The sequence below is a fragment of the Archocentrus centrarchus genome, chromosome 14 (genome assembly GCF_007364275.1).
Source record: "Archocentrus centrarchus isolate MPI-CPG fArcCen1 chromosome 14, fArcCen1, whole genome shotgun sequence".
Taxonomy (NCBI): Eukaryota; Metazoa; Chordata; class Actinopteri; order Cichliformes; family Cichlidae; genus Archocentrus; species Archocentrus centrarchus.
In genome coordinates, this window is record NC_044359.1 from 7,287,584 (window position 1) to 7,311,607 (window position 24,024).

General features: G+C 42.5%; 1 protein-coding gene across 1 annotated transcript; it reads left to right on the forward strand.

Annotated features, from left to right (window-relative positions):
• The first annotated feature begins 193 nt into the window (after nt 1–193).
• Nucleotides 194–22,168, forward strand: gemin5 (gem (nuclear organelle) associated protein 5). The gene is made up of 28 exons (XM_030746052.1): nt 194–423; nt 2,747–2,901; nt 3,506–3,687; nt 4,070–4,221; nt 4,350–4,442; nt 4,565–4,697; nt 5,288–5,453; nt 6,065–6,277; nt 6,647–6,732; nt 8,013–8,095; nt 8,993–9,129; nt 10,159–10,232; nt 11,334–11,515; nt 11,661–11,800; nt 11,979–12,150; nt 12,227–12,445; nt 12,528–12,584; nt 12,669–12,794; nt 13,178–13,273; nt 13,458–13,595; nt 14,473–14,620; nt 14,798–14,917; nt 15,053–15,263; nt 15,356–15,610; nt 15,822–15,984; nt 16,941–17,442; nt 21,131–21,218; nt 21,743–22,168. Exons 1-28 carry the CDS (start codon nt 282–284, stop codon nt 21,905–21,907), a joined length of 4,398 nt encoding a protein of 1,465 aa, XP_030601912.1. The 5' UTR covers nt 194–281; the 3' UTR covers nt 21,908–22,168.
• Nucleotides 22,169–24,024: the final 1,856 nt, after the last annotated feature.

The following is a 24,024-nucleotide window of genomic DNA, read 5'->3' on the forward strand; positions in this document are numbered from 1 at the left end:
TTGGTTATTTGTCGTCATTTAAACATCATATTAAAAAGTGAATATCTCTTTTTTTTTTTTAAATAAATGGCTGCACTTCTGTTTTTAAAAACAGCAAAGTCGGCTTAGATTGGCCCAGCTAGGTTTCCGTACCCGGCACCGGCAGGATTTACGACACCACGCTGTACCTACGGCCATTAGTGTTGTAGCTACGACAGTTCGGGTAACATGTGAGAAGTTTGGTTAGGTTTTGGAGAGCTTATTAAAAAAATAAAGTATATTTTTGAAGTGTCTAACGCGCCATGCGGGAACGGTCGCTCCCCGCCTCTCCCAACTGGTACTGCTCACGCTGTAGTGATGTCAGCAGCAGTGGTTTGCTGGGCGTCGGAGCCAAAAACATCATCTACTTGATAGATGTGTGTGCATCTTCGTGCAGAGTTGCAGGTGAGTGTGCCGCTGGACACCACACATAGCGCAGGCTTTTTTAAGTCTCTGTAGCCAAAAACACCGTGGTAAGCTCAGGTAGAAGTTACCTGTCTGACTAATGGGATTAGAGGATCTCAGGTGCTGGTGGGCTGCAATTAGATTAGATTAGATAAAACTTTATTAATCCCTTTAGGAAGATTCCGTTAGGGAAATTAAAGTTCCAGTAGCAGCTTTTACAGGTAACATAGACGCACAAACAGCAGAAATCACAATAAACAAACATATGGATAAATAACAAAACAGACAAGTGTTTCTTTATGGTGTGTTGTGGTCGGGCTCAGGCTGCTGCTCCTCCCCTCCCTCTGTCCTCCTGTTACCTCTCCAACCCCCCGAAGAGGAATTGTACAGTCTGATGGCATGAAGGACAAAGGCGTTTTTCAGTCTGTTAGTCCTACGCTTGGGAAAGGGCAGTCTGTCACTGATCAGCCTCCTCTGGTTGCTGATGACAGTGTGAAGAGGGTGACTGGCATCATCCATAATGTCCAGTAGTTTGTCCATAGTCCTCCTCTCTGCCACCGTCACCAGAGAGTCCAGTTTCATGCCGACCATAGAACCTGCCTGCTTGATCAGTTTGTCCAGCCAGGACGCTCGCTATGACGGACTGATAAAACATCTCCAGGAGTTTTCTGCAGATGTTATAAGACAGCAGCCTCCTCAAGAAGTACAGCCTACTCTGTCCATTCCCATACAGATGTTCTGTGTTGTATGTCCTGTCCAGCTTGCTGTCTAACCACATTCCAAGGTACTTGTAGACGTCTACAGTTTCTACCTCAACTTCCTTAATAAGTACTGATCATGAACTTGGTCTGGACTTCCTAAAGTCAATGACCAGCTCCTTGGTCTTTGAGGTGTTGAGCTGCAGGTGGTTCCTGTGGCACCAGACAGCAAAGTCCCTCATCAGGCTCCTATACTCCTCTTCTCTGTCATCCCACAATGGCTGTGTGATCAGCAAACTTCTGGATGTGGCACAGCTCAGAGTCTGCAGTGTACAGGGTGAAGAGAAGAGGGGCCAGCATTGTCCCCTGGGGTGCTCCGGTGTTGCTGATCAGCCTGACATACTGTAACCTGTTGGTGAGGTAGCTGGAGATCCTGTACCCTAAACTAAACATTTCAAGATCCTTGGACACTGTGACAACATTTCAGCTGTTAACTGATGTAAACAATATATTTATTATTGCTATTTTTAAAATTAATGTGGTTATAGATTCTGGAATTCCCATAAGAAGATGATTAGAAGTACTGTATATCTTAATGTGCCTTTCCTAACTATATAGTTTGGCATGCAGACTTCCTGTAAACATTGATTCAAATCTATTTCATCACCACAGTTGTACTCCACTAACCCCATGTTTTTGGACTGTGGGAGGAAACCAGAGTACTTGGATAAAACCCACGCAAACACGGGGAGAACGTGCAAACTCCACACAGAAAGGCCCCTAGGTCAGGGCCAGTGTGGTAAAGGAAGGGGGGTTAGAGAGCAGTCTAGACAGCAGTGGATACACGCTCCTTGGAAGATCTGCATGGGAAGAGCGATGGAAAGCCTAAGCTGGCAGCCAGCTGTCACCTCAGTCACAGGCTGTAGAAAGGAACTTTGTGAGGGACAGGTAGTTGTTGCCTGCAGAGGCTAAAGTCCAAATTTCAGATAGATGATCACCTGTGAAGCAAACTGGCTGAAATGGTCCCTCACTAAAGAGGGTATAATGACACATACTGTAGTTTGTTTTTTCCTTACAGGCAGTGTTTTCATATTGAAATGCCAAACTATATTAAGAAGAAGCCAAAACTAAAGCCATCTGTATGCAGAAGCACTGCTTGTGTAGTTTGGCACCATCTTTAAATTTGGTGTATTTCTTGTACATTTTCCTGCCGCCTGACAGCAGCCGTTCTCTTTCTAGCAGTGATACTTGCAGCGTGCCAGAGTGAGTTAAAGGGGGCACAGGATGTCCTCAGCTACATTAACTTCAAAGCTTTAGTAAATGATAATGTAAATATATAATGTAAATTTATAATATAAATTATAAATCTCCCAAAACGTCATGCTTTATGTACTTCTAGCTTAATCTATAATAAAGTATTCATTTTTATTTTTTAAAACCATGCAAAAAAAAAAAAGCCAGTGAGAGTCTTGACTTATAAATTAAGACAAAGTGAGAGCTTTGTTTAAAAAAAAAAAAGTGAAAGCAAAAAGTAATTATTTTATCCAGTTTATCGTGTTTTCATCATTTTTGGAAGCTAAAATCATAACTGATAAAATCAGTGTCTCTTTCTGTGTGTTTTCCAGGTGAGCTCGTGGGCCATAAAGATTTGGTGTCCGGCTTTTCGTTTTGCCAGCATGCAGGGCAGAGTCACATCTGTGTCAGCTCCTCCGGCGATGGCAGTGTTCGCTTCTGGGACTCGGACAGTAAGGCTCTTATTAGGGAGCACGCAGCTCATCAGGTGAGTGTTCTGTTCTGTTGATCCACTGGCACAGAAACCGTTTCACATTGTGCTTGCACCCCCTACAGGACGCTGTGTGCTCTGCACCAGCAGCAGAGGTAACTTGGAAGCGGAAACGTTAAGCATCAGCGCTTGATGGGATGCGGTGGGACGCGCAGCGCAGCATCCTGTGCAGCAGCGCTGTGATTTTCTCTCGAGGGCATTTTTTAAAACAGTTGTCAAGGTTACAGAGGGCATTGCTTATTTATTTTCCATTATTTGCTTGAACAGATGCCTTCAAGCAGTGTTTTTTCTTTTTTTCTGTGGTTTAATCTGAATAATAAAAGCCATGTAATGGCATGGTGGTTAAATATCATTAGGAAGATATTTAAACCCAGAAAGGATATTTATTTGGCAAAAAAAGAAAAAGCAGTCACATACAAATAAGAACATTTTTGTTTTTTTCCTAATTCTTCATGTCAAAATGTAAGCAAATGATTTTAGATTTAGATAATAAAATCTGTGGAAACAGCTTACTGCCCATCAGGACACACATAAACCTTCCACTGGAACCTGACTAAGCAAAACTTGTGGCACAGTCGCTTATGTTTCTTTATCTGCACAGAGCCCTGTGTCAGCGGTGCACTGGTCCCCTGTGGATAAAAACCTGGTGGTGTCTGGGGATGAGAAAGGTGTCGTGGTCTGTCACTGGTACCACACGGGAGACACAGCCAGCTTCTTTCCTGAGCCCAGAACCATCTTCTGCCTCACCTGCTCTCCTCATACGTGGAACTACGTGGCTGTTGGGTAAGGATACCAACAAAGAAGACCGCTATAAAGATCACAGCTGACTGTCAAAGGGCAGATTAAAATCTACTGAACCATTACTGAAGTAGACTAAGGGGTCTACTGTAAATATTTAGTAGTTTTTATACAGAAAAGAGAGAGACCTTTAAATCTTATTAGTCCTTTTAAATGTAAAGAACAAGTGTACAAATGTGCCTTTGTTCTCAGATTTGTTTGAGGAAACACCATCAACCAGTCAAACAGCTGTTGCCAAAGATGAATGATTTTTTTGTTTTTCTCTCAAAAGATTTTGTTTCCATGATAATTTGAAATCATAAGTTTAGATGACTCAACATTTAAATTCAGTGTACAGATGTCAGTAATTGTGGCGCTGCTGTCACAGGTACAAAGATGGGATGATCGTGCTGATTGATGTGAGCAAGAAAGGCGAGGTGATTCACCGCCTCCGCGGACATGATGATGAGATCCACTCATTGGCGTGGTCACCTCTACCCTGTGAGGATGCCCTCTACACCAGACCTGAAGATGGTGAAGGTAGCAGTGTGCAGTCTCTTAAACCATAGTTTGGAGAACTTTTTTTCATTTTTGAATATCTTAATTTTGCAGGAAAAACATTTTAATTCAAATATGAGACTTTTTTTTTTCTCCCACCCATGAATTAGCAACCAATGGAGTATCTGGAGGAGAGGGCTGCTATCTCGCATCTGGGAGCAAAGATCAGACTGTAAGGCTCTGGAGTACAGCGAAGGGAAAAGGTGAGGACCTCGCTGAATTTTTTTGAAAATGTGTCTGAAGAACAATTACTCAGTTTTAGAAAGAAGGATATAAATAAATGACCTTTTGTAATCGTCTTTGCATCTTTGCCTTCGTTTTACAGGTTTCATGACTCTGAAGCTGCCCTACCTGAAGAAGAGGGGCACTGCAGTCGACCCGGGGGTCAAAGAGAGGCTCTGGCTCAGTGTTCATTGGCCAAAGGGACGACCGACGCAACTCGTGTCCAGTTGCTTCAGGTACGCACACATCCTATCAGTCGGAAGGGTTAAACAGGGTTTCTTTTAGAAGGGTTGGATAGAGTTTACAAAATGATCAGAACAAGAAACGATCGCAGAACTGTGGCCAATTTTGAATTCACTTTCATATTTTTAGATCATTTATCTGCTTTAATATTTTTCACTTCAGTACAAAAATCACATTATACAGACTTTAAAACTGTTTTGTCCCTCTGAGTCATTATATTGATATTGTGATGTAGTTGCAAGCAGGAGAAACTGAAGATTATTTCAGAGTCGTAGTAAATGAGAGACAAATCACTTGTAATTGCTTTTTAGACCCTTTTATTTGGCCTTTAATTTTCAGGATATTGTCTGGAGGTGTGTTTATCGAAAGTGTCTCAGCAAAATGTCAGCAAGAAGTTGAACATAAAAGAAACCCATTAAAATGTAAAACGCAGAATGTGCAGAATTTAGTGCTCACATTCATTTATTTTGGGGCTTCTTCATTTGCTGTATCCAAGAGCTTGTGCTCATAGTTGGGTGAAGAGCGCAGAAACTAATGTTTAAGTTGGCTGTTAGCGTATATGTGCTTATTTTGGTGTCCCCAGTGGTGAGTTGGTGATGTGGGACTTAACCAAGTCAGGGAAGCAGAGGTGGACCCTGTTCGGCACATCCTCAGAGGGTCAGAACCACAGCAGGATCGTCTTCAACATGAGTTCAGTTTACCCGCAGGATGGCAGAGAGCTGCTCATCAGCACTTCCATGGATAGAGAGGTGAGCCACCTTTGAAAGTGAATGAAGACGTGGGGAAAAAAAGAAAAGCGTTGGAGGTGGTGGGGAACACATGGCCTGCACTAGTAGGGAATCCAGCACAGGCCAGTGGGTGTTTTTGACCGGAAAGCTCTTGCAAGGACAGCTGCTGGTCCCTGCCACCCCGCAGCCTCCTTTGTGGAAAGTAATTGAGCAACAAAACCCAATTGGCAGAGGGATCACACACCTCAGGGGACCTCCTTGCTGGCCAGAGGGAGAATGAAAGCCAAAGGCAACAACAACCTGACCACGCTGTCTGATTAATCTCCCAGCACTAGTTAAAATACACTTGAAGCAGCGTTTTCAGCCATGAGTGCGTTTCTGTTTTCCAGGATTTATCTGGCCTGTTTTTCAAATGAAAAACTCTGGTTTACAAAAGAGGGAATTTTGCATGAAAGTGAATAACGATTTCTGAGGAATGTCAACTATTAACAATATTAATCTGACTTTAAAAAGGGCAGTTCATTGAAAGCTGGTTCATTTTATTGTAAGCATTGCAAAAAAACAAAAGAAACAAACCTCTATAGGTATAAGTTTTTATGTATTTATTTGTTTTTATTTTTTTCATTTTCCAGATTAAATGCTGGGACCTGGCTTCTCTGGAGTGCTGCTGGACCTTACCCACCCTGGGTGGTTTCGTCTATGCCCTGACCTTCTCCCCTGTGGGTACAGGCTGTCTGGGGCTTGGTATCGGTGACAACATGATCCGGGTGTGGAACACGCTGACCACTCAGAACCAGTATGACACCAGGTCCTTCTGGCAAGGCATCAAGTCCAAAGTCACAGCGGTAAGATGTTTGTTTTTTTGTAAAGCACTGTTAGATTGTAGTTAACCATAAAGATATACTAGGATACATAACAGTTTATACCTAGAATTAATCAAAACAGTTGACTCGTATTTCCCATTAAAGTCTGTATGTGAGAAAGTTTTCTGAAACTAGAGATATTGAGCAGCGAGGAAGAAGAAACAACTTAAATCAATTTCTCTGCTTTAAAAATGGTCCAATAGAGCTGCTGATACGACTTTGAGAGGACATAAAAATCAGACTGTGTGTTATCAGTTTTAAGCATCCTTTAAATTTTATTTTACTCTTCAGGCACGTAACTGTTAGGTGACACAAAATAAGATGCATTAAGACGTGTTTCATTCATTGCAGCTGGCGTGGCACCCAGCAAAAGAGGGGTCCTTGTCTTTCGGAACAGATGATGGAAAAGTTGGTATCTACGATGTCTTCTCGAGCAAGTAAGATTTGTTACTTTAAGATGAGCTGTCTGATTTTTCCCATATCACACCCTGCATTCACATTTGTAGTTCCTTACCTCACTTTAACTTGCTCATGTTTATTGCTTGTTTCATGCTATTGCCTTGATTTAATGTTTAGTGACAGTAGCACATAAAGACGTGTAGCCAGCAGAAGCAGTTTGCACAATCGGTGATATTCAAAGCACTGTCATCTTATTGTTTTATGAAGAATTGTATATTTAAACTTCAGTGATACAGTCTGTTTTCTCACATGGGATGGTTTATGTTAATTTGTATAAGGGAGTAGCTTTGTGTGTTTCCCATTTCAAAAAAATCATTATATATCTCATACTGCGCCTTTAATCGGCTCCTGTCTCTTTAAGGCCGCCCTCCCACTTTCTTCTGATTGGCTGCCCTTCATCTGGCTTCCACAAACAGAACTGTGAACTTTCCTTTAAAAAAAGGAAAATCTGAGTAATATGACTTCCCCAATAACTTGGTGCTGATGTGGAGCCAGCTCATGTTTTGCCAGGTTTGACAACTGATTATTAGATAGCATTTCTGTCAGAAGTTGGAGTCACTTCAGTCAGAAGAAAATCAAAAATGATGACAGCCTGAGCCTGCCAATCATTGGTGATTTTTTTTCTTGTTATAGCCCACTGAAGTCACTGGTTTCAATTTTGGGCTCAGCAATTTTCTGCTGCCAGGTTTTGGCACTGGTACCAATCTCTGTGTCACTGGAAAAATCAGTGAGTGTATTGCAAAGTTATACCATAAGCCACAACGTTAGCTGTGTCTGAAATGACCATATAAGGAAATCCCATCAACCCCCCCCCCCCCCCCCCCCCCCCCCAAAAAAAAAAAAAAAACCCACAAAAACAAAAAACAAGGAAAACAAAAATGATTTAAAGCAAAGATTACTCTTACATAGACTGATCTCATTATTTAAATTTGTGGTCTTGCTAATTTTGACCATCCAGTGTTGTAACGGCATATACAGTATTTGACAGAAAATAAAATACACACCAAATAGATCCAATTAAAGAAACTATAAATATAACTTTAGTTTGTAAGTCATAGCTTTTGTGATTTCAGTTGGATTTTTACCTTAAAAAGTTGTCTGAAAGTTTGAGTTAAGCTCATGCTTGATTGGTGGTGGGAGCCATGTGGATTCTTCTGATAATCCCTCGTGGCCCCCCCCCCTCCCCGAGTCCCGTTTTTCTGCAGCAATACACGTCACGTCCCTGACCGAGCATTTGTTCTGCTTCATCTCCTCCCAGGCCTCCTCAGATATCGAGCTCCTATCACAGAAAAACGGTGTACACATTGGCCTGGGGACCCCCAGTCCCCCCAATGTCATTTGGTAAGTTCTTAATGAACTCTTAGCAACTGCTGTTGTTTGCTCTGAATGCTCTGACCCAGCAAAAAGCCTGGCAGTGGGACGCCCAAAAGCAGAGTGTCAGCGAAAAAGCCCAACCATCTCTGCGCACCCTTTTGTAATCGACCCTGTAATTGAATGAGCTGAGAAAACACTTACTCCTCACCTCCTTCCTCTTGAGCCACTCGTGGGGAAATCAAGACGTAGGAAGTTAATTTTACCAGCTGTCGGCAGATGACATTTTGATTAGTGTATCAGTCACTTCGCTTCAAAGCCATAAACGTAATTGTTGCAGTGCCAAAAAAAAAAAAATCTGCTGATGGCTCCTAAACAAACAAAAGTAGATGCTAATTAGTTTACCCGCAGTATTGGCACCCGTTCAGCTCCATTCATGGACTGATTGGTTGAGATTGTCAGGATGACTTACAATAGGAGTGCAGAGTAAATTAGGACCAGCTGCTTCTCAAGACTGTCAATTGTCTTGCTCCTTTTTGCTCTTCACATCTAGGCTTATACATACTTGCTGCACACAGCTGCAGAGTAAACCAGATTAGACAACCTGTGTACAGTACTGTGAGCCGCCCTTCATTGCTTAATATTCTGCTTCTTGTCATTTTTAAAGTGGTCTTGGGCGGTAGTTCTCCAGACTTTCTCAAGGTCTCTCAAAGTTTTTCTTTCTGCAGTTCAGTCCTTTTACAGAGGACTGTTTTTTGTTTAAGCCACTTAAGACTGAAATATGAATCATTTAAGCATAGAAGAAGCACCTAACTCAGTACAGCAAAGACCTGACACAAGACCTGAGAGATGCCCTTTACTCTGTCCATTGAGCTAGGGGCCATCGCCATGAAGACACTGCTAGTTTTGTGTTTGTGTGATGTTCAGGTGCAGCAGGAGGAAAGCGGTGCTACAGCCTGTACAGTTGCGCTGGTGAGGGCGTCATACTGCAGCATGATCCATGCAAACTGAATGGAGAGGCATCGGATATCGACAAGCTCATCAGAGATACTAACAACATCAAGGTGGGGGAGATTTTGATGCGATGATGTAAATGAGTTGGCTTTCTCCTGCAGATTGAGCATAAGAACTCAATTACAAAAAAAATATTATTTTTATTATTATTATTTAATTATTTATTTTTTTGGCTTGGTAAATGGTCAAAACAAAAGGTTGGATGCTTCTCTGTGATCCAACTGACTATCAGACAAGTCTGAAATGCCAAATAGCCCAATTGCTGATTAGTGCAGGGGAGGGTGTGCAGCATTAGCAAGTCATAACACTTTCCTGGCTCTATTAACTTGCTTAATCTGTTTTTATATGTGCAAAATTTCTCATCTGTCTTTCCTCCACTCTTCATGCAACAAAATCCTTGACTGACAAACATGCGTGCCCTGTGAAACAAAGACTGGCCTTTCTGCACAGCTCGATTAACTAATTCTAAATGGAGACGACAGACAGAACTACATTCCTGTTTACTCCTGATTTGAGATGATGGTGGGTACAGGAAGTGTTGCTGACATTAAAATATAACAAGGCAAAGCTGCAGCGGGTTATTGCCAATCATCCCATTTGTCATCAATTCCTGACGTTGTTTATTGGGGCAGCCTAACTTGGTACTAAAATATGATCAGTTATACTTATCAAGCAGAGAACAATAGAAATAAAAGCCTGCCTATATTATTCCAAACAAAGGCCCAAATAACCCAGAGTGACACCCACCTCGTCACATCTTATGTCTACTACCAGGCAAAGAGAGCTGTCTATGCAGCTGGCAAGAACAATAAAGAAATTATATGTACTGAGAAGTGTTTTTGCAGCTATTCAATCTTGTAGCCGTACTTTTTTCTCTTATCTGCGCACAGATTTCAGAAACCCTTCAGCGAACTAGGAACATGTCGGGCAAAATAAAATCTGACAAAGCCAGAAAACTTGACATTACAAGTTGATTCTTCAGGTCCTTCGTGCCTGCAACAGTTTGTTCCATATCTGCTGCTGAATGTAAATAAAGGGGATTTGAATATTGTTGTAAGGTAAAATTTGCTTCTCAACAGCACAAGCTGTCTCCACACACCGACCTCAGCTGGAAGCCAGATGGGAAAGTTGTTGCCATCGGCAATGAGGATGGGTGAGTGAACGGTCAGGCGTGACCCATCTTGTAACACACCATCAGCCTGTGGGAGTCCTCTGAGGGACCAACTGTCTGCTGACAGTGTCTAGACTTGAGGCTACAGAATAATGGATTTTGTTCTGTTTGAACTATTGCACCCTCTTATCTAGGTTGCTTTCAGGGTTTATGATTGGGTGTCACACTGACACATGTAAATGCCTAAACCTCCTGAACCAGGCAGATTTAAAGCAAAGAGTAGATGATTTATTAGATATAATAGAAAATAGCTTGCAGCTTGTTTGTACCTTCTGTTTGGGTTTGTGGCTCATCGTGTCTTTACACACGACTGGATTCATGAATCTACGCAATTATTACGCAACTCTGCACAACATTCCCACAAGTTATTAAAAAGTCCTGAAGTTTCAAGAAAGAGGTCATAAAATGTATTTTCTGTAGGTATTAATATGTATAGATGGTATCTTTAAGACTGGCAGAAAAAAATCTGTCCACTGATTTATCAGTTATAGATTTGTTTTGGCATCACTCAGTGTGCTCAGTGTTGTCTGTTCATTACGGATGTTTCCTTTTTTTTTAGGACGTCACCACACAGGCCAGCACACTAGGGGGTACTAACCTACTTGCAGCTGTCTTATTCTGGTACATTACCAATTTTTCATCAGTTGTTACATTAATAATTAAGGACAACATACTTACCCAAAGCAGAGGGTCATTTTAGGCCCAGAGTGTTGCTGGGCTTGCTGCCCACTGCCAGAAACTGGACAAAAAATACAGAAACCCCCAGGGTAAAGAGACCCCTTCAAATCTGCTGTTGGGTCTGACCAGCAGTGTAGTGAAAGGACTTAAAATGGTGCAAAGTCCCTTCCTGCATTCCCCCACAGCTGGTAAACCCACTGTACACAACCTGACAAGCACAGCTGGTAGCTAGTTGGCAAACTCAGTGAGATATTTCCCTCTGAGTCTCTCGTGTTGCATCCTGTTAGCACGCCTTAGTTTGCGTTTTGTCTTGGGACTGCAGTTACTTTTCATTTCTGTTTGACGTTTTGTGTTCTCGTGCTCCTCTTCCCTCTCAAATGTCTGGCCGCATGCTCTCTGCTGCAGGTGCATCGACGTGTATCAGGCCCCCGGCCTGAAGTTGCTGTGCAGCATCCAGCAGCACCACAAGATCATCAACACATTACGGTGGCATCATGACCACAGCTCTCCATCTGAGCTGCACTGTCTCCTGGCATCAGGCTCCAGTAATGCCATTGTCTACGTGCACGATCTCCATTCCATTATAGGTGGGCAGAATCCTTTGTAATATCTATTATGTCCGAGGACTTTTATTGCATTTTAATTTATTTTTCTGCCAAGAAAATGAAACAAGCTGTTTAAAGCTTTAATGGTTTGGTTGGTGTTTACATCATTGTTTTGTTTTTTGTGTAGAAAATCCTCCAGAGAGTCCCGTGGTGCTGACGGAGCCGTATCGCAGATTGTGTGGCCATACAGCTAAAATCACCAGCATGGCCTGGAGTCCGCACCACAGCGCTCGACTGGTCACCGTCTCCTATGACGGCACAGCCCAGGTCAGTGCCAGCCCAGCCCATGGGTATAAACCTTAAAATGTTGCAGGTAGATCTGACTGATTCTACATGAAAACTTTGAGTCTACTCCTCTTGTAATAAGTGGATGTTTTTTTATGTTGCTGTTGCTCTAAGCATGCAGACATATTGGGTTTTATTGATGAATGTTCTTGTTCTTTAGGTGTGGGACGTTCTGGAGGAGGCAGCTGTCTCTAACTACAGAGGACACGTTGGTTATCTGTTGTGTGTGGACTGGTCTCCTGTGGATCCAGATGTGATCTGGACTGGAGGGAAGGACTTCACCGTGCAGGAGTGGAGCGTCTCCAAACAAGAGTTTACAAAGCCGCCTAAAGGTAACATCTGAACTGCAGCCAACACAAAGCTTTCTTTTGGTGTAACCACCAGGCTGTAACGTGCTTATCCTTTCAGGGAAAAAGATGGTCGATCTGAAAGAGAAGATGAAGGCTAATCCCAAGCAGAAGAAGAAGAACAAGAAGGGTGGGCCACCAGGGGCCGAAGGATCTGTGCAGCCAGAGATTAACGGAGCGTCTGCGACAGTAGGAGAGAAGGTGGCGACGGGACAGGAGCTGTCTGGTGAAGATGAGGAAGATGAAGCCAGCTCAACATGCAGCCCAGCAGCTTCACCAGGTAGCAGAGCAGAAAACAGCTGTGACGGATTTGAAAAAGATTTTTGGATTGTGTCGAACCTCACAGTGTTTTTGTCTTTCAGCCACTTTTGAGATGCAAAGAAAATCGTCTGCTGCTGTAAAGAGTAAAGACAAGCCAGGTAGGCATACATTTTCTTTTGAAATTGGTTTGAGGCACATTTCTTTGTATGTAATCGTGGATTTCTGTGTGTGTCTATCTTAAGACTTAATTGGGTTGAAGAAGAAAAAACCTCGCTCCATGTTGCCTCTCAGTACATCCATGGATCATCGTCCCAAAGACGAGCTGCTGCAGGACTGCATCACTCTGGCTTCTGTCAGACATAACAATAGTAAGACAGGCACAACTCTGCTAATTTGAGAGTATGGTTCACTTTGTTTTATACAGAGGTTATAGTATAGCAGTGAGTTAGAATAATTACCTGGTAACAACATGGTAACATTGTGGTTTAGAGGTTTAGATATTATCGTCTTAACAGTTAACGACTTTCAGTAAAGTGTCATTTAAAAATGTAAAAAATAGTATTAAATATAACCATAATAATAAATATTAATTTTGCAAGCAAAATGAAGCTTATAAGCAAATATCATCTGGACTAGCTTGTTCAATGTGTCTGTGTCTGTGTCTGTGTGTGTGTGTGTGTGTGTGTGTGTGTGTGTGTGTGTGTGTGTGTGTGTGTGTGTGTGTGTGTGTGTGTGTGTGTGTGGATTCCAGCTCCCCCCACAGGCTGTGTCCCAGGCCAGGGAGATCATATCCATCTGGGCCTGTTTGCTGACAGACAGGCTCTGTACCGCATGTTTGATGCAGAAGGTATGCTTTTAGTTTTTTTTTTTTTTCCTTTTTCTCTCAGCCTGAAATACCTGTGCGTTGGTGCCATCGGAGTCGCAGTGGTGAATATGTGTTCAGCTCATGGAACGAGTTTTAAATGCAGAGGAGTTCTTTTAGATGTTGTGTTGGCTGACTCATCCAGTCAGCTGTTGATGTTGCTCTTCAGAGGAGGGCCATGTGGAGGCGGGTCACTTCGACTCTGTAGCGTACCTGAGGCTGTGGACTGGAGACCTGGAGGGGGCGCTGCAGCTCGCCACAGAGAAAGGAGAGCTGAACGACCACCTGCTCTCCATCGCTCCTATGGGTAAATACAAGAATATTGACTTAATTGATCTGAAGCTGAACATTTACTGTGACAACTTCCACAGCGCCGGTGAATTTGATCAACAGGAGCTCATATAGCAAACTGAAAAGACAAAAGACACTATAGGAGAAAGAGACAGTGTTTAATAATTGCTAATGATTAAATGGAGTAGTGGTGTATAAACACACAGGCAGTGAAAAGAGATGAGTGAAGAAGAAATGCTCAGTGCATCATGGGAGGCCCTCCAGCAGCCTAGGCCTTTTGCAGCAATAGCTAAGGGGTGGTTCAGGGTCACCTGATCCAGCCCTAACTATAAGCTTGATCAAAAAGTAAAGTTTTAAGCCTAATCTTAAAAATAGAGAGGGTGTCTGTCTCCTGAATCCAAGCTGGGAGCTGGTTCCACAGAAGAGGGGCCTGAAAGCTGAAGGCTCTGCCTCCCATTCTACTCTTAAGTATCCTAGGAACCACAAGCAAGCCAGCAGCGACGTGCTCTGTTAAGATAATGTGATACTATGAGGTCTTTTAGCTATGACAGGGCCTGATTATTCAAGACCTTGTATGTGAGGAGAAGGATTTTAAATTTAATTCTGCATTTAACAGGAAGCCAGTGAAGAGAAGCCAATTTCTAGTCCCTGTCAGTACTCCAGCTGCAGCATTTTGTATTCACTGAAGGGTGAATTTACCTGTTTAAAATTTTGAACATTTAGCCAATGCAAAATTCATGTGACCCAAGGGATAAATATCAGCAGCCACTGACAGGGTAATGTGTCCATATCAAGAAATGGGTTCAATATTTGCTGATACTGATATTCATGGAATACTATATATTTACATCTTTACTTTTGGTTTTAATGGGAATTGCTTTATTTACTCCCAGCTGGGTTTGAGGTGTGGAGCCGGACAGTGGAGGCCTTCGTCAAGCAGCTGTGTCTGCAGGAGCAGTACCTGAAGGCAGCGTCCCACCTGCTGTCCATCAACAAACTCTACGAGGCAGTCAACCTGCTGCGCTCTCATAAGCTCTACAGGTTTACCTTCATTTATGTTTTTCTTTGTTTTGTTTGTACACAGGTGTGTTCCAGGTTTGTTTCTGTTGCACTGTTTTCTAGAGCAATACTGTAAAAGTAAATGAAAGGCCTTGGTGTTCGGGTGATTCTTGTTTTCGGTGCTGTATCCAGGTGTGTTTGTTCATCTGTTTTTATTAGGGAGGCCATTGCGCTGGTTAAAGCCCGGCTGCCGGCTGACGAACCCCTTCTGAAGGAGTTGTACACTTGTTGGGCTGCAGTGCTGGAGAAAGATGGACATTTCTCTGCAGCAGCTAAGTGGTGAGAAGTGGAAAGATTTAGGCAGCATTTTGTCTTCGGTTTAATTTCATGTCTAAAGTTGCTCTTAAAATGTATTTAAATTGCTTCACAAACACTGAATTGATCCTCTATCGCTTGTTTGACCTCGTCTCCCAGCTACCTCGCTGCTGATGCCAGCTTTGATGCAGCCAAGGTCATCGCCAGGAAGAATGACGTCTCGTCACTGAGGGCTGCGGCCAGTTTAGCGAGTATCTCAGGAGAGGCCGCTCTGGCTCAGTCTTTGGCGCTGAGATGTGCCAAAGACCTGGCAGCCGCTCGAGATTGGGTCGGAGCGCAGGAGGTCCTGAGTTCACAAGACAGCCTCCTGGTTAGTAGTCCACATTTGATTTCAGGTTTAGAACGCTGACTGAATGTTGGTAAAGTCATCACTGAAATAAAACTGATTCCAACCCTCTGCAGGTCCACAGACTCCATCTCTGTGTAGCTGAGCTGCTGGTTGCGATGCTGGGAGACTCTGAAGTTAGCCCTGCAGCATCCTGCGTCTCCAGTCATCTGTGGGCATCGCCGGGTGGACGTCACATTAGCATCACGGACCGAGTGAGAGATGTGTGGGAGGAGCAATTTAAGGTTTCACATCAGAGTGTTGGAGCACTTCTGCAGGAGCTGAAATCTGCAGAGAGTCCAGCACCCACTGCTAACATTCCCCTCAGACAGGTACAGACACAACCTAGGTACATATTGGATGATAGGTCTGGAAACAAGTGCCATTTATAATGCATACAAGAACTGACTCATGAACAAGTTAGCTTGTTATAGAAAATATAAAAAGCCAAGAACTGAAAGAAAACTAAAGGCACAGTCTTTTAATTGATTTGGGATAAAATCTCTTTCAGACTGTCTTGTCCACGTGTCTCTCTGTCTGCAGGTCCTGCTGTATTCATCCCTCCATCTGACCCGTGCTGTGCTGAGCTGGTTACTGGAAGATGATGATCAGCTGGTGAAGGAGCTATGGCAGGTGGTGGCTTGGCCGAGAGAGGCCGGACACTTCTGTGTCTCTACAGACCTCTGCAGGCTGCTGTTCCCAGATGGTATGTCTTATTAACACAACAGTCAAATCATTTGTCCATCTGGGCAATGCTCATTTTTATCATATATCACTGAGACAGAATAAGGACAAACTGACATTTCAGGCAGTGTCTGAAATAAATTTGAGACGAGGATTTATTAAGTTCTGTTAGAATCATTTTGACGACACCTTGTGGTGATTAAGGTTGTGACAATTTATGAACAAGAATATAAAGTGCTGACTGATATCAGTCTGCAACATAGGAGCTTAGATTCCCCAAAATGCAGTCTCTTATTTGTCTTGTAAAACTCAACTCTTTTATGCATGAATTTAAATGTGAGGTCTTGCTTCCTCTTTTGTTTAATAACACTGTAAAATAAAAATGTTTGGGCTTTGTTTGGCAGACATTTAGCGGCATTACCTTGCAGAATCTCCCACAGATGTAGACTGTATTTGTGGTGATAGAAGGGCCGGGGGTCATGTGTGTATATGCCAAAGGGCCCACCATGACTTCCAGTGCCTCACTGAAGCTGTAAGCGATGGTAGACCTTTGCTTTGCTCTCCAGCTGCTGCAGATAGTGGTGACAGGGACTGTAGACTGTAGTCACTCTTAACTACCTTCACCAGCTGGAGACTGAACAAGAGACACTCTGAAGCGGAGGCCAGCCTGCCAGTTGGGAAACACAAAATGGGAAGCGGTCAAAAGGGATGCATCCATCTTAAAAATAAAGATGGACAGAAAGGGCTAGAATGAATCAGGCCACCTAGATGTATTAACGGGCACAAGTGAAGTATGTGTGTGGGGAAACGCTTCCTTGGGCTCTGCAAACTGTAATGTTTTTACTATTTTCTGCTTTTTTTTGTTTTTTTATAAATAAAACTAAACTATTAGATGAATAATGGCAATTAACAGGTTAACTGACAATCAAAATGCTTACCTACATTTCCTGAGAATTTCCTTTTCTCTCTGTTGGCCAGGTGATGTCAGTGTTTGTTCCAGGAAACATCCCAAAGCTCTTTGTCACACAGAAGAAGAAGCCAAAGCTGCTGCCAGCAGTCTACAGGCTTTTGTCCATTACTATCATCTGTATGATTGCTGGTGGAAGACCTCAGCAGCCAGCCGGGAGATCCAGAACGGGCTCTGCCTGTCAGGAGCTGATTTGTCTCCTGAAGATGTGGTGAAGGATGAAGAGTCCAACAGAGGGCGGTTGGAGTCAGCAGAGACTTCCTGTCCTGTGGGAGGGAAGTTTGATAAACTGGACTTTGATGCATCACTCCTGCTGTCTGAGTCTCATGCTGCCTGCCAGGCCACCCAGAGATCTGTGAGAGAGATCCAGCAGAAGCTGGGCGCCATGGTGCTGCAGCACAGCCAAACCCAGGGAGGGCAGCTCGACTCTGGGGAGAAACAGCATGAAACCCCTGCAGTGATTTTCTCCAGAGACTCATCAGACAATCAGGACTCTGTTAATGTTGATCAAGGGTGAGAGCTTTGTTCCAGCTTCATAATTTTCTGATGTTTATGTGCGATTATTATTATCAGTAGCAGGGGGGGCATGCCAAAGTAGCAGGCGCCTTCTGACCGAGACCGAAGCCATGACGGCAGCAGACAGTATGAATAGTCACATGGCCGTCGTGAACCAATCAAATGGCTCAGATTGAAAGAACGTAAATATTGCCACTTGCATCCACATGACGCTGGAAATGGAGACGGCGGGAAAAAATTATTTTTTAGGAAAATTAAAAGTAGACGGCGCAGAGCGGTGGAGTAGGTGGAAAATGCGCCTGCCGCAGGCATAATTTGAAAGTACTCAGAGCACTGTGATCTGGAAGATTCCTCTTCAGAAACACTAGTTTTACTACATGTCGCTTTTTCTTTGAGCCACCGTTAGGTTCAAATATGAAATCAGGCACAGAGACTTGAGCATTAAAGGTGACCCCAACTTCAGATGCAGGGCCATAGCTGTAAAACTAACCACATTTCCATCAATTCAATTCAATTCAATTTTAAATTCAATTTTATTTATATAGTGCCAAATCACAACAAACTGTCGCCTCAAGGCGCTTTGTATTGTGGGTAAAGACCCTACAATAATACAGAGAAAACCCAACAGTCAAAACGACCCCCTATGAGCAAGCACTTTGCGACAGTGGAAAGGAAAAACTCCCTTTAACAGGAAGAAACCTCCAGCAGACCCAGGCTCAGGGAGGGGCAGTCATCTGCCGCGACCGGTTGGGCTGAGGGGAAAGAAAAACATGCTGTGGAAGAGAGCCAGAGATTAATATCAATTAATGATTAAATGCAGAGTGAAGTATAAACAAAGTAAATAAGGTGAATGAGAAACAGTGCATTATGTGAACCCCCCAGCAGACTAGGCCTATAGCAGCAAAACTAAGGGATGGTTCAGGGTCACCTGATCCAGCCCTAACTATAAGCTTTATCATAAAGGAAAGTTTTAAGCCTAATCTTAAAAATAGAGAGGGTGTCTGTCTCCCGAATCCAAGCTGGAAGCTGGTTCCACAGAAGAGGCGCCTGAAAGCTGAAGGCTCTGCCTCCCATTCTACTCTTAAGTATCCTAGGAACCACAAGTAAGCCAGCAGTCTGAGAGCGAAGTGCTCTGTTGGGGTGATATGGTACTATGAGGTCTTTGAGATAAGATGGTGCCTGATTATTCAAGACCTTGTAGGTGAGGAGAAGAATTTTAAATTCTATTCTAGATTTAACAGGGAGCCAATGAAGAGAAGCCAATATGGGAGAAATCTGCTCTCTCTTTCTAGTCCCTGTCAGTACTCTAGCTGCAGCATTTTGGATCAGCTGAAGGCTTTTCAGAAAGCTTTTAGGACAGCCTGATAATAATGAATTACAATAGTCCAGCCTAGAAGTAATAAATGCATGAATGAGCTTTTCAGCATCACTCTGAGAAAGGATGTTTCTAATTTTAGAAATATTGCGCAAATGCAAAAAAGCGGTCCTACATATTTGTTTAATATGTCATTGAAGGACATATCCTGGTCAAAAATGACTCCAAGATTTCTCACAGTGTTACTGGAGGCCAAAGTAATGCCATCCAGAGTAAGTATCTGGTTAGACACCATGTTTCTAAGATTTGTGGGGCCGAGAACAAGAATTTCAGTTTTATCTGAATTTAGAAGCAGGAAATTAGAGGTCATCCAGGCCTTAATATCTTTAAGGCATTCCTGCAGTTTAACTAATTGATGTGTGTCATCTGGCTTCATTGATAGGTAAAGCTGAGTATCATCTGCATAACAATGAAAATTGATGCAGTGCTTTCTAATAATACTGCCTAAGGGAAGCATGTATAATGTAAATAAAATTGGTCCTAGCACAGAACCCTGTGGAACTCCATAATTAACCTTACTGTCTGAAGAAGACTCCCCATTTACATGAACAAATTGGAGTCTATGAGATAAATATGATTCAAACCACTGCAGTGCAGTACCTTTAATACCTATAGCAAGCTCTAATCTCTGTTATAAAATGTTATGGTCAACAGTATCAAAAGCTGCACTGAGGTCCAACTGGACAAGAACAGAGATGAGTCCACTGTCAGAGGCTGTAAGAAGATCATTTGTAACCTTCACTAATGCTGTTTCTGTACTGTGATGAATTCTGAAACCTGACTGAAACTCTTCAGATAAACCGTTCCTCTGCAGATGATCAGTTAGCTGTTTTACAACTACTCTTTCAAGAATCTTTGAGAGAAAAGGAAGGTTGGAGATTGGCCTATAATTAGCTAAGACAGCTGGGTCAAGTGATGGCTTTTTAAGCAGAGGTTTAATTACAGCCACCTTGAAGGTCTGTGGTACATAGCCAACTAATAAAGACTGATTGATCATTTTTAAGATTGAAGCATCAATAATTGGAAAGACATCTTTGAACAGTCTAGCAGGAATGGGATCTAACAAACATGTTGCTGGTTTGGAGGAAGTAACTATTGAAGTTAACTCTGAAAGATCAACTGGAGCAAAAGAGTCTAAACAAATACCAGCAGTGCTGAAAGCAGCCGAACATGAAGAATAATCTTTGAGATGGTTATGAATAATTTTTTCTCTAATGTCTAAAATTTTATTTGTAAAGAAATCCATGAAGTCACTACTAGTTAAAGTGAAAGGAATACTCGGCTCTACAGAGCTCTGACTCTTTGTCAGCCTGGCTACAGTGCTGAAAACAAACCTGGGGTTGTTCTTATTTTCTTCAATTAATGATGAATAGTAAGATGTCCTAGCTTTACGGAGGGCTTTTTTATAGAGCAACAAACTCTTTTTCCAGGCTAAATGAGCATCTTCTAATTTAGTGAGACGCCATTCTCTCTCCAGCTTTCGGGTTATCTGCTTTAAGCTGTGCGCTTGTGAATTATACCACGGAGTCAGGCACTTCTGATTTGAAGCTTTCCTTTTCAGAGGAGCCACAGTATCCAAAGTTATACGCAGTGAGGATGTAAAACTATTGACGAGATAATCGACCTCACTGGGAGCAGAGTTTAGGTAGCTGCTCTGCACTGTGTTGGCACTGAAGAGCATAACAATGAAGGAATTAGATCCTTAAACTTAGTTACAGCACTTTCAGAAAGACTTCTACTGTAATAAAACTTATTCCCCACTGCTGTGTAATCCATTAAAGTAAATGTAAATGTTACTAAGAAATGATCAGACAGGAGGGGGCTTTCAGGGAATACTGTTAAGTCTTCAGTTTCTATGCCATATGTTAGGACAAGATCCAGAGTATGATTAAAGTGGTGGGTGGGCTCCTTTACATTTTGAGAGAAGCCAATTGAATCTAACAATAGATTAAATGCAGTGTTGAGGCTGTCATTCTCAGCATCTACATGGATGTTAAAATCACCCACTATAATTATTTTATCTGAACTGAGCACTAAATCAGATAAAAAGTCTGAGAAATCAGACAGAAACTCTGAGTAGGGACCAGGTGGACAATAGATAATAACAAATAAAACAGGTTTTTGATTTTCCCAATTAGGATGGACAAGACTAAGAGTCAGGTTTTCAAAAGAATGAAAACTTTGTCTGGGTCTTTGATTAATTAATAAGCTGGAATTGAAGATTGCATCACTCTCAGCCCACTCTTAGTCTTATTTTTCTGATGATTACATTTGATTATTGAATAAGGCAACTGTATTTCTTCCCTCCAGTTCTGGGGACCAAGAGACTCTGCTGTCTTTGTCCGCCAAGATGTCCAAGCATCAGAAAGAGCTGGCTGAGCTGCCCAGCACACTCAAGGTACAACCAGACATTGTGAGAGAGAGTCATGTTGTCTAATCCTGAACTATAATGTTTATGTCTTGGTAATTATTTAAAATAACTGCTCAAACAAGTGCCTAGATGGATTTCAAGATGACTGTCAAATGACAAGACTCTCAAGGACTTTGGTTCAACTCCCTACACACCACAGATAGTGAGAGATCACAGATGGAGAGGGGAGTGGTTTCACCGGTGGTGCCATTTTTTTTTTCTGTGCTCGCAGCAACAGTTTGATGTCTTTATAGCAAACTGTACTTAGTATGAATAATTTGAGTGTTCAAGTTGTAGCAAAGAGCACAAACAAGTCCATCACGTTAAACTGATTTTTCTTTACACATCACAGGAGCTTTTAATTTGAGCTGGGTAGTTTGATCTTCTGATACTTATCAGTTGTGACTGTGATATAAGAAGTTTTAGACATATTTTACTCATATTCTTGATCAATACATTTAAAATTTGTACTCAGTTTTGTAGGATCCTTTATTATGTTTCTTGTCTTTCAGATGTACCCTCACCCAGATGTTGTGGAGTGTTGTCTGGTTCTTCTGCATTTCAGCAAGCCTTCATCATCTTTCTCAGACTCGCTTCAACAAGAAGCTAAAAATCTGCTCCATAAATATGGAACAAGTCCCTCTGTCCTGAAAGCCTCACAGCGATTCCTCATCTGATTAGTTTGGGAACCCACCTGCTGGTCTGACTTAATATCTCTGTTGCTACGTGCAACAAAGTAAACAAAGGCTGTACATTTACACTTCTGTACATTTCTTTTTGAATTAAAAACAAACCATTAACAACAAAGTCACAAAACATCCAGAATCAGTTTGATTCCACATCTGAAAGTGTGTGCAGGAGGTTCACTGATTCTGGAGCTGGAACAGATGTAGTGTTTCCTGCAACAGACAATAAATGATAATAGCTAAAGTGGCAGACTCCTGCATCATCTATATCTTAAACAAAAAAGCTGGGCTTTACAACTAGAGTAAGATATTTAACAGGTCAGTATGAATAACATCAGATTTTCACATGTCGGTCAGGAACCGACGTGAAGCTCTGGAAATCCTGAACTCCACTTAAAGCAGGTCATCTGCTCATCGTAAGGTCAGCGGTGTGTTCCACAACACATCAGGTCAGCATATCAAAGTGTCCAAGATACTGAACCCCAAATGTTCCCCTCAAATTTCTTGTTTGACAAACTTTTTTTTTTTTTTTTAAACAAATGAAACTCATCCCAAACCATCTCAGTTGGATTTAGATCAGTTGATTGTGGAGGCCGGGTCATCTGACAACATTCAGTCCCCCCTCTTTCTTGGTCAAATAGCACTCACGTAGCCTGGAGGTGTGTTTGGGGTCATTGTGCTGTAGAAGAATAATGGTCCCACTGAGTGCAAACCATATATATATATATATATATATATATATATATATATATATATATATATATATATATATATATATATATATATATATATATATATATATATATATATATATATTATACATACAGTGTACAGTCTCAGGGTGCTGTATTCAGAGTGAAACCCTCCATGCATGGAAAGCAGTGTTCTTGTCTTATCAGTTGCTTCTATTTTCTCCTTTGGCCAGCTTATTATCCCAGCAGCATATACAACTGGCAGGGCGTAGGTGCTGATTGCCCCGATCTTGTTCTTCCCATTCAGCTGTCTCTTCAGGACTTGCCTTACTCTCTGCAGGTACTTGGAGGTTGCAGCTTTTCTAGCGGCCTCTTCATGGTTCCAAGGTACTTGTAGCTAGCAATGTTGCCTTAGTAGGTAGTGCCGTCCCCTCAGTTCTGCCTATCTTCCCTCTCTTTGTTACCATCTGACTACACTTCTCCAGTCCGAATGACATTCTGATGTCACTGCTGTAGATCCTAGTGGTGCGGATCAGTGAATGTCTCGTTCACTCCTGGCGTACAGCTTGATGTCATCCATGTACAGGAGGTGGCTGATGTTTGTTCCATTCCATAGTTGGTATCTGTAGCCAGTCTTAATATTGATCTGGCTGAGGGCATTCAGGCCTATGCAGAGCAGTAGTGGGGACAGAGCATCTCCGTGGTAAATCCCACACTTGATGGTGACTTGTGCAGTTGTCTTGAAGTTGGCCTCTAGTGCTGTTCTGCACATCCCCACTGAGTTCCTGATGAAGGCTCTTAGGGTCTTGTATAGTTCTACACATTCCAGGATCCATGTGTGTAGCATTGAGTCATTCCTTGTAGTCAATCCAGGCAGTGGACAGACAGAGCAGTCATTTGAGACTGACCAATCTAGCAGTAGCTGGGTATTTCTGTCAATTCCTTTCTGGACCTGCTCATGTACTGAGCTATGTACCTGTTCATCTTAGCCACTATAATGCCTGAGAGGAGCTTCCATGTTGTGCTGAGGTAGGTTATTGGCCGGTAGTTGGAATGGGCCTTCTGGGGATTGACTGTCCAGCCTTTATCAGCCATTCTGAATGTCTTATCCATTAAGAGCTGGTTCATTTGTGCTGCCAGGTGCTCATGGAGTGCATTTACCTTCTTTAGCCAGTAGGTGTGGATCATGACCACTGCAGATCGGGATGATCCCACAAGAGCTGCTCTTTTTGGAGATGCTCTGACCCAGTCGTCTAGTCATCACAATTTGGCCTTCATCAAACTCACTGAATGCTTACACTTGTCCATTTTTCCTGCTTCTACCATATTTTGGCCTCTGAGTTGATGACTTGCTAATATATCCCCACCCACTAACAGGTGCCATGATGAAAAGATAATCAGTGTTATTCACTTCAT

Bases quoted from the DNA above. Each gene is read 5' to 3' on its own strand.
- gemin5 (XM_030746052.1), top strand. From the start codon at position 282: ATGCGGGAACGGTCGCTCCCCGCCTCTCCCAACTGGTACTGCTCACGC. The intron at 13,596-14,472 runs GTAAATACAAGA...ATTTACTCCCAG, and splicing joins GCTCTCCATCGCTCCTATGG to CTGGGTTTGAGGTGTGGAGC. The intron at 15,985-16,940 runs GTATGTCTTATT...TCTGTTGGCCAG, and splicing joins CAGGCTGCTGTTCCCAGATG to GTGATGTCAGTGTTTGTTCC.